Source organism: Argiope bruennichi, chromosome 3 (assembly GCF_947563725.1).
Source record: "Argiope bruennichi chromosome 3, qqArgBrue1.1, whole genome shotgun sequence".
In the NCBI taxonomy this organism is placed as follows: Eukaryota; Metazoa; Arthropoda; class Arachnida; order Araneae; family Araneidae; genus Argiope; species Argiope bruennichi.
The window spans coordinates 145,345,312-145,360,007 of NC_079153.1; the positions used below are offsets into that span (position 1 = coordinate 145,345,312).

Below are 14,696 nucleotides of genomic sequence, written 5' to 3' on the forward strand. Positions count from 1 at the left end.
ATATTAATAATTCATAAATGACTTTAATGTACAAAAATGTGAAACTGAAATTTAATAAAAACCTTTATAACAATACATTAACAGTCTTAGAAATATAAATTTACAGGAGTTTCTTGATAATATTGTATTGTTTGCAATAATTCAAACTTATATATGAATATTAAGCTACATGGAAGACTTCAATATGAAATATTGAAAAAGATAATTAAATAACAATATCATGAAATTTTACAGTCAAAATACACTCAAAATTTAAAAAAGTTAATAAATCATAATACTATGCAAATTAAAATAACAATGGCATTGAATTCTTCGTAATTTACTTTACATTCTTTCACCATAATCATATAACTATACATTATAATTTGTCTAAAGCAAGATATTAAACAGTTTTATTTCTACCGATTATCAAAATAAGGTATTTCAAGATAGAGAACCTATTCTGAACCAAAAAATACAATTTATTAAATGTTTTTATAGAGAAGACAAATTGTTTACCTAATCTAAAGGAAATCTGGTAATATAATGTCAAATGAATGTTCAAATGGATATTCAAATTTCTAGAAACAAACACAAAAGATAAAGAACATAGCAATAAAGAGAATGAATAAAAGCAGAGATTCTTTATCATATTCTTTTTATATCTGCAATGTTTGTTTTGGGTTAATTTTCAGTTTCAGAATAACATAAATAGCAATCAACACTTGAAAAATTTGAACAAATTAAGTCATGTTTGGAATCTCTTATATTTTGATGTCCCTCGTATTTGTATCTCAGTTTGTTAAAAAGCAATTTAAGTTATTATATTAGCATGATTCATGACCCTATTGGTATAAAATATAGCAAAAATATCTCCAATATATATATATATATATATATATATATATATATATATATATATATATATATTTAATATTCTGAATGCTGCACAAAGTAATAATGTGAATACAGAATTCAGTACATTATAGCATGATGTAGAATATCATGCTGTAACGGGGAGAAAATTAATTGAGAACATAATTAAGGGCTTCATTCAGTGGTGATAAAAATATCTGAGCCAATATAACAATTTCCATGTATCCACCCATCAATGTAAAAATATTTTGAGCTTTCATATTTTTCAGATACTTTATGTTCATGTACAACATTAACTTTTGTTGGAATAAACATTATACTTTTTTTAAAATGCTTAATCACTATACTTTATGGCTTATTCTCATATGTTTGACAGAAATTCAAAATATGACACAATTTATACTAATGGGATGCATTAATAAAGGGTATATTTATCAATATCCATAATGAAAAGTAATGTGCTATTAACAGATTATTTAAAACCGCGTGCCTTCAATCGCTTCATGAAAAAAAAAATATTTAAAATGTTTGAAAATAATAAACAATATTTATTGCCAGAATGGAAATAATCTGTTTTAACACGTTTTTTGTCATCAGTTATCTTATAATAGATTTAAATTACAAAAATATAAATTTCCTTTTACAATCCCTATCCAAACTTTATCTCATCGTTTGATCTCAATTTAAATCACACAATAACATTTGACTGCTCACAAAGAAATTGCATTCTAATACATCTTTTATGTTTTCCTAAATCAACAAAAATTGATCAATAAATAGAAAACAAATATCTAGGAATATATGAATAAATGCAATATATATCTTTGTATTGTGATTTATCTATAGTTCAAAAATAAGAAAAAAATAGTCTAAAAAAGACTAGTTAACACAGCAACAGGTGCATTGCAATAATTTATTTTAAGGAAATAAATGTGCTATTTAGCCAAAGATGAATCTTGAACCAAAAATCTAAAGAAATAAATAGATGCAAATAAATTTACTGATTTTAGAAATTTTTTTTCTAATGAAATTTTAGAAATTACATGCTTAATGCAGCATAAAAATAATTTGAAAACTTATTTGAGTATAATGAAAGAAAGCTAGTTCTAGTTCCACTTTCCAACTCTTCTATTTTAAAATAAAGACAAAAGAAAAAAGAATTAGTTGTCTGCTTTTCACAGCAGCATTTCTCAATGCAAATCAATTTCTTGACATCTCAATGTTCCCTTTCAAGGCTTTTCCTGTACAGCATTAATCAACAAAGTTGTAATGCAATGAAATACAGTAAGTGATGAATTGACATATAGATATCAACAAACATAAGTCTATAACATTAAAATTAGATGAATAATTTAAATTCAAAATATAAAACTGACAGCCATTGTTACATAATAACATTATAAATGATTGATAAAGCAAAATTTAAATATAACAATAAAACTTTTTAGTATTGCTTGATAAAATTTTTAACAACTGATTTTATCATTAATACCATGTAAATATTATGAAAGTACATTTTACAATTAAAATTCGGCATTTTAAGATAGGCATATTTAATCCCCTCATGCTACCAATATTTTTATGCAAAAGTAAATGATTTTAAACAAAAAGAGTAAAAATATGTTTTCCTATTTAACTATCACTACTGACCTTTAAATGATACAAGAAATAAAAAAAGGGTGTATTTTTAACTATAGACCTCTTTGATGCTAGTTAAAATTTTCTCATAACTGCACTGAGAAATAAACAGTCGGGTTCACAATATGATTAAATCCTTTTTTCATCATACTTCCTCTTAGTAAATGAGAAGAAATGAAATGAACTTTCAATTTAGAAGTATGTTGCAAAATAAGAAAAAATTAAAAATAATTCAATTCATATAAAATATTTCATAAAAACCAATATTTAAATGCAAAATAGTTATAAAATAAAAAGAAGTCTTTTTCAATAAAAATTCTCCCAAATCAAATTGCACCGAGATTCATAATTACATAAATAAATAGATACAACTTTTGTTAAAAATAAATAGGATCATTATAAATGCAAGACTACCACTCCTTAAATGACAGTCAACTATGACAACTATCTTTTAAAAGTAATTGGAGCAGTACAGATAGTCAACATCAAAAGACTGAACAACAGCAAGCATAAAACACATTCAAAGTAGTTCTGTTTTCTCACACATTAGAACCATGTTGGTCTTCTTGATTGCGCCTCTTGACGGTAACTTTACCTGTATCTAAATTGTCTTCACACTCGGACTGTGTTTCAGATGGGGGCTCAGACTTCTCATTGTGACCAAAATGATTGGAGCTCGTTATAAAAAGACCACTGCTGATGTTTTCAATTGCTTTTCGCAGCTGTAAATAAATGTAAAATGTTAAATTCCAAAGAAAAAAGTTCTCTGAAAGAAATATAAGCTTTAAAAAATCATCCAATAAATTACATATTTTGAATAAGATGATAGAATATATATTTTTAGAATGTGTTAACATATAAAATGCATTCAACAGCACATATATTTTTCAAGAAGATTTTGAAACACATGTAATGATTTGAATCTTATCATTAACTCTGATAGAGTATGGCCAACCAATAAATATTTCTTATATTATTCAACATTAGAAATAAATTATGTTAGCCTGGCCCACTGAATTTTTTTTGTTCAGGAGATTATTTACATGCATTATTCAACATGTTCAGTATTACATGCAATATTCACATGCCTTATTCAGCATTCACAAATGTATACAAATATTTTAATCCAATCCTTGAAACTAAGGTAGTTTATTCTTTTTAGATAATTTCTTTATTCAGTTTCATGAGAACTATGTTCCTGTATATGCAATAACCGACTCTTTTATTATTTTACAAGCACAAAATATCTTTAGTAGCAAAAAAATTTCAGATTATTTTACATATACAAAATGCTTATTTTACAATAAATATTATAAGATAATATCAAGTAGCTTATCAAATACAACTGACAAATTTTATAAGAGACTTTTTTAAAGAAAAAAGAAATACACTTTTATAGCAATGACAAAAATTTATATATATTTGAAAATATTTATGATATTAAAAGGGAAAACAGCTCTTCTCTTTTTCTATATTTATTATTGCTACAATATTTAACCTTTACAAAAATTGTTATATATATTAAATGCATTTTAACATTTCTGCACTATATCATGATAAACTTAAAACACACACACACATTCATTTTTATACTTTTAGTTCTTTATGATAATTAACATGTTGCATACTTTAGTTCTAGCACATAATTCTTCAATGGAAAATTATGTGACTAAAAATATCCTTTGCATAAGTAGATTAGTACTTCCTAAGTAAAATTGAAAAATTTTGATGATAAATAAAAAGCAGAACAAAAAAACAAACCTCTTTCAAAGCAACTACACCAACTAATCGTCCAATGGCAGTCACATAGGCATAATTCAAGCCCAACATGGAAAAAAGTGAGTGAACCTAAATTTAATAATATATCAATTGAAAAATTATAGTTTTATCAAACATTGCTTAAAAAAAGGCAAACATAGTCTAAAAGTTAATCTGTTTAAGCCTTAAACAGATTAAGTGTTTAGAAATAAGGAAAATAATTTAAATTTCATTATACGAAATCATGGAAAATATTTTGGTTTATCACAGCACCACAGAAATATTTTTTATGGTATGTTATATCCATTAAGAAAATATTATTAATATATCAACAATCCCCCCCCCCAAAAAAAAAAACAAGGATATTTTTCTTCAAAGATAACTTTCAAAAATTTTTCAGAAAACCAGAAAAGATTATTTTTGCTCTGATACGGCATATTTCCAGAATACCAAATAGTCTATATTTAACGAGGTAATTTAACAAAGAAATTATTTAAAGTGCAATGAAGTATTAAATATTTATAAAATGCAATACAATATTATTATTAAAAGGAGACTCACTTTAATGAGAGTGGTCCTTTCAACCAACTGAAATGGGGCAGGATCTACATGACATTTGCTAAAATCAACCACTGCATTCAACTGATCTTCTTCCCAGGCTAAAAGCTAAAGAGAAAAAAGTCAATAAATATGAGTTAGAAAATCTAACATTTCAAACTGGAAGAATGAAGTAATACTTACTTCTTCTGGTGACATGTCAACTAAAATTCTAGGCTGAAAAACATAATTTTTTAAAAATTAGATTTATTAAATATACAACAATTATTCATTTCTTATTAGATATATATAAAATATATATTATTTTTTCTATAACACTTAAAACCTGAGATAAATTTATTACTGCCATATAAAAATGCATAACATTGGATATTCAGAATTATGTTTAACATGTGGAAGAGAATTAAATATTTAAAATTAGGAAAATCAGAAAACAAGTTCCTAGCCTCAAACATTGGTCCATTTTCAGCAATTTTTATTTTACACAAAAGACCATGTTCATAGAATATATTATTAATAGCCCTGTTCACAGACTAATTTTTGAAAGGAGTCATACATACACACAAAAGTTTATTACACACTATTTATGGGAAGAAACTATATATTAAAAACTTTATGGGAACAGAGTTCTCTATTTCCAAATGTTGTACTGATTTCACTGTTTTATTTCATTTGAAATCTAATACGGTTAAGTATTATAGTTACTTGTCACCCACATTTCTGGAGATATACCAAACAGAAAAATCTTGACAACAGGACTCATTTCACAAATCCTATTCAGCCATTAATTTTCTCAATGTATGTGCATAGCTAACCAACCTAGACTTTTTTTTAATGCACCAGTATAGTTTAATATTACACATTAATTTGTTATGATAAGATGTGTTCAGAAAAGTTGATTGACAATAATAAATTAAGGCTAAGTAGATTTGGTTAGAATTTGATGAACAATTAATCATATAAAGGAAAATACAATACAATCAAATTATATTTTATGTTAAATTTTTATATCAACAAAATAACATAAGCAATATTATATATATATATAACCAATCTAAAGTAAGAAATAATTGGAAAACGAAACTAAAACGAAATAGTTACGAAATCGTAACTAAAAATTATTTCTTATTCAAACTAAAACCAAAAAAGGAACAGGAAAAACATCATAGTATTTAGAGAGGGCAAATGCAGCTACATCTTTTCATACATTCTACTACTACTACATCTACATACATTCTTTTTTATTTGGTTTAATTTGATTTTCCTATTAACTTGATTTTTATTACATTTGTATGTATATATATATATATATATATATATATATATATATATATATATATATATATATATATATATATATATATAGAGAGAGAGAGAGAGAGAGAGAGAGAGATACAGAGAGTTTATGCTTCTAAATGAAGCGCATAATGCTTCTCAATGAAATATTTACAATCTTGTAAGAACATGTACAATAACATTTTTTTTTTACAATAGTGACCATAACATTTATTATTTGACAAATGAAAACCAAATTTAAATGGGATAAAGTAAGCAACATATATTTTTAAAAAAAATATAATATTACTGTACATACAAAAAAGCAATTCATGAGAAAGAAACTTGATGAAACATGATATGACAACAAAATTATATCAATTAAAATATTTCTTTTAAAAATTTAGGAATTTATGGACTTAATTTTATTTACTACATTTTAAAAGCTTTGTGATGAGTAAAATTAAACTTATTTACTTACTTGCTGTGATCTTTTTGTCACTGGAGTGCTAGGAACACTGGATTCAAACTAAAAACAGAAATTTACTAAGAATTAACACAGTAGAATGAAAAAAGAGCATATGTATAATATAAAGAATTAAAGTCAGTAAATAAGTGCACAATAAAAATACGTCAGACTTAAGTCCTTTTATGAAGAAGGGAAATACTTTTTTCCCCCATACGAATAAAAATGAAAAGTTAAGTTTTTTGCAGAAAAGCATTCCACGAAAGGACAAAATACACATTAATCTATTAATGTGGACACACAATTCTCATTAGAATGAATATATTTTATGGATACTTATCTTATAAAAAGGAGAAGCGATAGAATTATTAATTAATATGAAAGTATTTTTTAAATTATGCAATCCAATTCAGATATAGTTTTAAATAAATATATCTCCATTTTCTTCTAGGTGGAAAAAAATTTAAAGTGTATTATAAATAAAATGCAGTTCAACAGGAATAAAAATGTCAGATATCTGAAATTAAAACTATACACACAAATTTAAAGAAATGGACAGATATAAGAGAGCTACATGCTAAGCTTCTTCAGCTATAAAATTCATTAAAGCAATTCCGAAATAAATCATGCCGATCAATTGTATGGTTAGTTAACAGTGCAGAAACCGCTTTGAAACTCCAGAAGTGTTAAGAGAGAATAATACACTAAAAATGGAAGAACTCATTAAATATTATTTTGTGCAAAGCATTGCAGAGTCACTCTGAAATTCAGAAGCCCACCAATGTGATTGCTATAAGAAGCAGAAGTAGATTTAAAGATATATATTGATGATTATAAAACCTGAGAAAAACTGTATGTTGAGGTCAGTGACAAAGATGGGAGCAAAACCTGAAAAATAATAAATAAATAACGTTGTATTTATACCCTGCATTAAAAAAAGCAGAGGCTAATTGTTGGATTCAAACAAAAAGCAAATGAATTATGGTTATAAAATCAACAGGTTCAAGATAACAAATACAAAACAGCCACTCTCTAAAAACAAGAAAATATATTTTTTATGTGGAATAAACATAACAAAATTACATATAAAAATCGATAAAAGAAAAAAAAAATCAGACACATATTCTTGCTTTACATGGGAAAATTCACTGGCAAATAATTTGACAACAAAAAGATTGAACTGGCAAATTTTAACTAGACCCATCTTAATAGATTCATACTATAAAACGTTAGCAATTGTCGTAAGAATTCCAAATGTCAAAATAAGTTTCACGGAGCTCATGCTAAATAACTTTTCTTCAAACTAAACAAATAAAAATTATTATGCAGAGATATTTGGCATTTTCAAAAATGAAATACTAATTTAAATTTGATAAAATAATTCATAGCATTATCAAAATATGAATGAGTACTTCAAATGCTGATACATTCAAAGATATGAAAATACAGCTACAGATGTGGCAAATCCAGTTACAGAAATTATATGATATGCTTAGTGATATCAAGAGCCACACTCTCTTCTCTCTTCAAAACAATAAGAATCCATTAGAAATGGCAAATTTTAGAACAGGCATAATAAGCGAATGCCTCATGCCTGGAGATTCTGAGAGACTTCCTGAGAATTCTGCATTGTGTACAGAATATAAACTTATTTTGAGTTTATGATATGCAATTTTGTTCCAGAAGTAATCTACTCCCGCTGAAAATTTTTCCCAACTCCCCCCTAAAAAACTTCCCTAGTGCTTCTTTTCTCTTAAAATCATAAATAAGTGGATGAAAACATCCAAATGAAATGTTAGGAGAAATAAACTTTATAGTGACATATGCATCATAAATGTTCAAACCACACAGAATACTTGTGTGTGACCTTTACAAGACAAGGTTATTAGAAGGAGACAAAATTCTTTTGGTATATGTTTTATTGCATTGGTCTGCTAACTAGTGCAACTTCAAAAAAGATATTTTCTTTGAAGGAGAAGTGTTTATTTCCATGCTTAGTTCCAAGCAAAGTGATCATAGGAAATGCACATGATCCTTTTGTCCATGATCAGAATAAGCAAGTATGTAACTGCAGACATTAGGGCCTGTATAAACCTCTGAGATTTTTATTAAAGAAGAAAGCTTTTTGATAATGCTCGCAGCAGGAAATAACAAGAAATCACATTTTCAAACTGTTTATTACTTTAAGTATAGCATGGCACTGATGAAACACCAAGTGATAAAAAAATAAGTTTATATGCTTTACAATGCCAAAGATTTGATTAAATTAAATTTAAAACACAATTTACATCATTATTTTTGCATTATTAAGACAGGGTCAAATTTGGGGGGGGGGGGAATTCCCTGTGTTTTTCCCTGTATGCATATTCAAGATATGAGGAAATGCATGAATAGCACTATGTGCTAGTTATAATTAGGGATTGCAATACCGGTATACCGAATACCGATATTTTGAGCCATTTGTACAATTTTGTAATACCCGTATTCACAAGTTTAAATACCGGTTTTTCGGTATTTACTAGAAATTTTTAAAATTGTCTCCACTATATGTTCAGGGATCGCCAACATAGCAAAATAGTATACGTTTTTGTTTTTATGTCTCCCTAACGAGCTAAATTAATTAACTAATTATTGGCTTAATTGCTAAAATCTAAGTTAGCTAAAATCTAGATTATCCCTGAAAGAAGAAATTGTATACATAATGACAAAATTTTTTTGATTTTATTTTGAGGGGAAAAAAAACCAAATTCTCTTTATTTATTATTTAGAATTTAGCATTGACAAAATTTGTATATTAAGAGAGGGATATAATACCTCAGATGCTCTTTAATTGTAGTCACACACATTTTTGTTACCATGATACAAATAATTTAATGACTACTAAACAAAAAAAATATTACAAAGCAAAATTACTTTTTTTAATTTACTCATTTTTTCCAACTCACATATTTGAGCATCAATTTCTGCAACTTCAGCAGATTTTTCAACTATCAGTTTAATGGAACTAATCCTTAACAAATAAAGTATATACATTTTTAGCTATTTCACTTTCAGTGAAAATAAGTCAAAATATTTCCGATATATCACTGAATGCATTAAAGGACGACACAACAAGCTTTAATGCTCATAAAAATTCAGCTTTAAATGAACTAAAATGTTCGAATTTGGTTTATTTTCGTAGATCAAATTTGACGTTTTTGGACTTGATATATCACCTTCTCCTTCATTCAAAGATACAAATATAACTTCATAGATACAAAATCTATGACTTTTTTGAATTAACACGAAATTTTATTTCCCTTTTTTTTTTGGCATAACTAATAAGTGTCTGTTTTCCCGTATTACTTAGTCTTAATATTTTCTTACAATGCGAGCAGAACGCAACAAATGGTAATCAATTCTTAAATGATAAACAAACCATTCCATAAACACTTGTGCGAGTGACTAAATACCACCGCGATGTGTCAGGGTATATTGCTATACCCGCCAAAGAAATGTATTCTAATCTTTCACACACTTATAAAAGTTCCGCACATGCTCATTAGCTGCAAATCGAAAATATTATGGAAAAAGAACAACTGTCTTACAAATCGAAACTGAATTGATTTATACAGAAAAAAGGGAGGAGAGAGTAGAAAAGATGCGAGTTTCCGTATTACACAATCGGAAATGTTATTGTTCCGTTTTTGAAGAGATGACTACGAGCTTTTATTCTTGCGATCGTTAGAGACCGAGGTTTTTTATATGGGAAATAAATAAAGAAACTAAAATCCACTGTATTTTTCCGGTTTCCATGAAATTTTTTTAATTTTCCTGCATCTTTGCATGTTTTTTAATCGATTTTTAAATTTCCTGCGTTTTCTGGTTCTCCCGCTGATGTGGCAACTCTGTAAGAACAATTTTAGCACATATTGAGAAATTTGTGAGGGACTCTCTTGTGTCTCTTGAGATGTGTATGACAAAAAATTGATACTTGATTGCCATGAGCAAATGCAATATTGACATATAAAGAACTAACTTATTTATTGATAATTTAAAAACTAGAAGATAAAAATGCAATTCTAGATATTTTTGAAGATATTTTCCATTCCCATGACCTATAAAAATAACAACGATTGCGTTAATAGTAAATGAATTCTCCCATAGAACATTTAATTAAAGGAATGCAATTTATGTTTATTACAATATAACTTACTTCGTGACTGCAGGACATGTCAGCACAATGTTATACCAAATAGAATTTGTGTAGTGATGACTTTTATCCTTAATTAAGCCACTTTTTCAATTTCTTTTAAAAATAATTTTTTAATAAATAAGATTACTTATAAGAAAAATATTATTTTAAGCCATCTCATGAAACATATGGAAAAGATAAGTGTATAAAATACATATGTACAAACAGATTATATATATGGTCTGCAATTAACATTTCTCATTTGGACACAATTTCTTACCATACTGTTTTGTAATGCAGCAGAGAAATGCCGATGAGAAGCAGAAAGAAGAAGTTCTAAAACACATTACCATCTGCACATACAGAGTTAGCGGCTAATCAATGGAGTCGTAAACAGGGGGGCAATTGCACCCCCCCATCGGCGAGAGATTGAGAATTTCGTAGATAAAAGTGTCCACCATTTCATTATTGTTGTAATTGTTCATTATTGTAATATATTGTAAACAATCGAAATATCCAAGTAACAGTTAAATTGTTACGACTATATTTGGCAAAATAATCGATAGGGTGGTAGGTCAATAATAGGCCGCAGTTTGCACACAATCTTTGATATACCGGTTAAGAACTGAATGCAATAGATGTCGAAGACGTTAAATTCGCAGATTTTCAGACATCTGATTCAATTGCCGTTCATTAAGCTTATAATTTGCACTACTTTTGACAATATAACCGACACGGTAATAAGTGAATAAGGTATCAACAAGGCCGGACATTTTGTTGGCAATTTTTAGTCGGCCGACTATGAACTCAATGTGGTGAATGTCGGAGATGTTAAATCTGTAAATTTTCAGACATTTAATTGAAGTGTCGTTCATTTAGCTTATAATTTGCCCCAGATTTGGCAATATATCCGACAAGCATTCTGCCGACAATTCTCGGGCGGCCGACTATGAACTGAATTTGATAAATGTCGAAGACTATATCCACAGATTTTCAGACATTTGATTCAAATGTCATTCACCAAGCTTTTAATTTGCACTACTTTTGGTAATAATACCGATAAGGCAACATTTGATTAAGACGTGCCACATTTTGTTAAACAATTTTGATCGGTCGACAAAGAATTCAAAACGATGGATGTCGTCACCGTTAAGTCCAAATTCTCAGTCATCTGATTTAAAATGTTATGATGTTCATTCTGCATAAAATTTATACTATTTAGCAGAATAATCAATAAGCTGGCAAGCGAATAAGAGATTGCATTTTCCCCGACTAATCTTTTCCTTCAACTAAGATTTTATCATAGAATACGGAAAAAATTGTTTTCATCGGACACTCCGATTACCTACCAGTGGAATTATTAGAGAAATTGATGTTTTTGTATTATTCATTAAAAGAACGACAGAGTTGTTTTCCATAATTCATCTGTCAAATTCAAGTTCTAAAATAAATTGTCATCTTATCCATCTAATTGTTACCTCTTCGGTAACAAATTGATAAATTAATTTTATTCATTTCACTATAAGATTTGTTTGACTAAAATCTAGTTAATAGTTAATAAAACACTCTTCTCTGTCAACACTCTTGAGCAATATGCATGTTAAAAAAGAGTTATTTGGATGTAGCCAAATTATGTGAATTCCTTATTATAGGTGTAAGTAAATTGTAGAATAGTAAATTAAATTTATTTAACAATAAAATATCTGTTTTCTTTTGAAACCTAATTTATTAGGCTATAATTATTACAATAAAATATTACCGACTATTGACGACAAATATATATATATATATATATATATATATATATATATATATTTGTGCTATGGTAGCTTTTTAGCTACACTAAAATAGTTTATTCAAGTCTACATTAAATTTGTTAAATAAATTGCTACCAAAATTCTTCAGACTCTGCATTCAATATTACGACTACATAATCAGGGGACACATCATTATTATTTTTTTTTCTTTCAATTACTATTCATAACAAAAACTATATAATTTTAGATTCTTCTAAATTTTTAATAGACTTTGAATAAAGATGTCTTGATAAAGAGATGATTAAAATTGTTATTTATAGAATATTAATAAATAATGCATTAACCCCTTGATATATTAGGGGCCATTAATTTCCTACTTAGATAAGATAACATATTATTTGGGACAGTTATTATTTTTCAATCCCTAGAATAATATAAGGACATTTCAGGTTAATGATGCATTTTCAAATGATTTTTGCATTTTAAATTACTTAATACTTACACTTAAATGCAGATTTAAATTTAAAAATTTAATAATTCTATACGAAAGTCAGACATGCCATTGTATATGAAGGAGTTAAGAAAAACCAATGCATGCAACTGAGAGGATAAACTCATTTTTTGGTAGTAATATTAGCTTGCAATAACTTTGAATTAAAAAAAGTACTTAACCGTAAGAATGCATGCCTAAAAATAAAGGTAGGAGAATTCATATTCAAGATCTAATTATTTTTTTAATAAAATGCATTGCTTTTTTAAAGCCTATATATATATATATATACCTGGGGGAATCTAACGTTTAAGCAGTCCATTTCTCATAAGAATATATTTCATATCATACAGAAAATATTTTCTCCAGCCTCCTTAAGAAACAATTCCGAACTATTGCAAATTTTTGTTGAGTGTGCGTACTTATTCTCCTCGGATTCGAAACACATCTGAATTTCTGCTCATTGTTGCAATCTTTATTTAACAAATATTTTAGGTAAGGGACTACGCAGAAAAATCGATTTTTGGCGAAAACATCGAATATTTTTCACTTATTATTCTGGATTTCTAAAAAAGTTTCTTTTATAAAATTTTTTGTTTCAACATTTATTTTATATAGCTCCCGATATAAAATAAGTAAGATCACACATTTGTTCATTTAGCATAACACGTCATTCTGACGCAATATGTGTTTATATCTAAATACTGCAATTTAGAATGGAATATAACCATTTTTTTTTCAAATTAGATCAAGAGTCTCATAAAGAAATAAAATCGAATATTGACAGGTTTTTGATAGCCAATAAAAGAAACTGCGAAATTTAAAAAAAAAATATCTATGTAAAGTTTTAACATTGAAAGAAAGGTTCAGCACCTGAACAAAAAAAAGCTAAATAATACTTGATGTCCTTTAATTAAATGTAAAATCCATTATTACGGGTTATTTTGAAGCCAAATTAGAGATACTGTGCTTGCCCCCTCCCGTCGGATTTGTCTTGCCCTCCCTTGTTGGCAAATATCTGCCGTTGCCTCTGCAACTAATTTTTATATATATTTTTAAATCTAAATTAAATCCCGATTAATAACTTAATTTAATCCACATTAACTTAATTCTAACATGTTCTCTTTTTTCGTTATTCGATTCCAACTTTTTTATTTAATTAATGCTGCAAAGCTCTGTAAAATTGCTGAAATCGGCAAGTTCTCACACTCTGAGGAAAGGGATAAAAATCTGTCGATCTAAACAAATTCTTTTAGAAAATGCCAATAATTCCCTTACCTAAATCGACATGAGTAAAGAAATCCCTATCAGAATCGCATAGTAACCGGGGATAAATATTTCATCCCTTTTCTCTCTTTATGCTTTTTCCCCTTTCACTATTTCACACTTGCTTGTGCATAAATTATACCTCCCGGTATAGAATAAAAGCGAAGTTTTAAAATTGCAAAAACGTCTTCTCTCTATCTTTGACTAAGAAACTGCTCAAAAACATATGTTTTTACATTATATATATTATATATATATATATATATTCTTAAAGCGCAGAATGCCTCACCATGTCATTATTGTATCTTCATAACATTATATGGCATACGAATAGTAAACACTGAGGAAATATAGTACAATATCTTGTACAATAACGAGTATATTAAAAGAAAACATAACAAAGCCATTTGATATACATAAAGTGATTTCAAAGGGTCTGCCATCAACACTTCCCATCCC

General features: G+C 27.5%; 1 protein-coding gene across 2 annotated transcripts in view; it reads right to left on the reverse strand.

Annotated features, from left to right (window-relative positions):
- Positions 1–887: 887 nt before the first annotated feature.
- The window catches only part of LOC129962655 (chloride channel protein 2-like), a 36,182-nt gene continuing 22,373 nt past the window's right edge, over positions 888–14,696 (reverse strand). The window contains exons 21-26 of one of the 2 annotated variants that reach the window (XM_056076538.1): positions 7,391–7,438; positions 6,566–6,613; positions 4,993–5,025; positions 4,813–4,917; positions 4,255–4,341; positions 888–3,215 (exon numbers count right to left, since the gene is read on the reverse strand). In XM_056076538.1, the coding sequence (XP_055932513.1) occupies positions 3,033–3,215; positions 4,255–4,341; positions 4,813–4,917; positions 4,993–5,025; positions 6,566–6,613; positions 7,391–7,438 (504 nt within the window). In that variant the 3' untranslated portion in view covers positions 888–3,032. The remainder of the gene's footprint in view (positions 3,216–4,254; positions 4,342–4,812; positions 4,918–4,992; positions 5,026–6,565; positions 6,614–7,390; positions 7,439–14,696) is intronic. The other variant, XM_056076539.1, reaches the window with a different exon arrangement.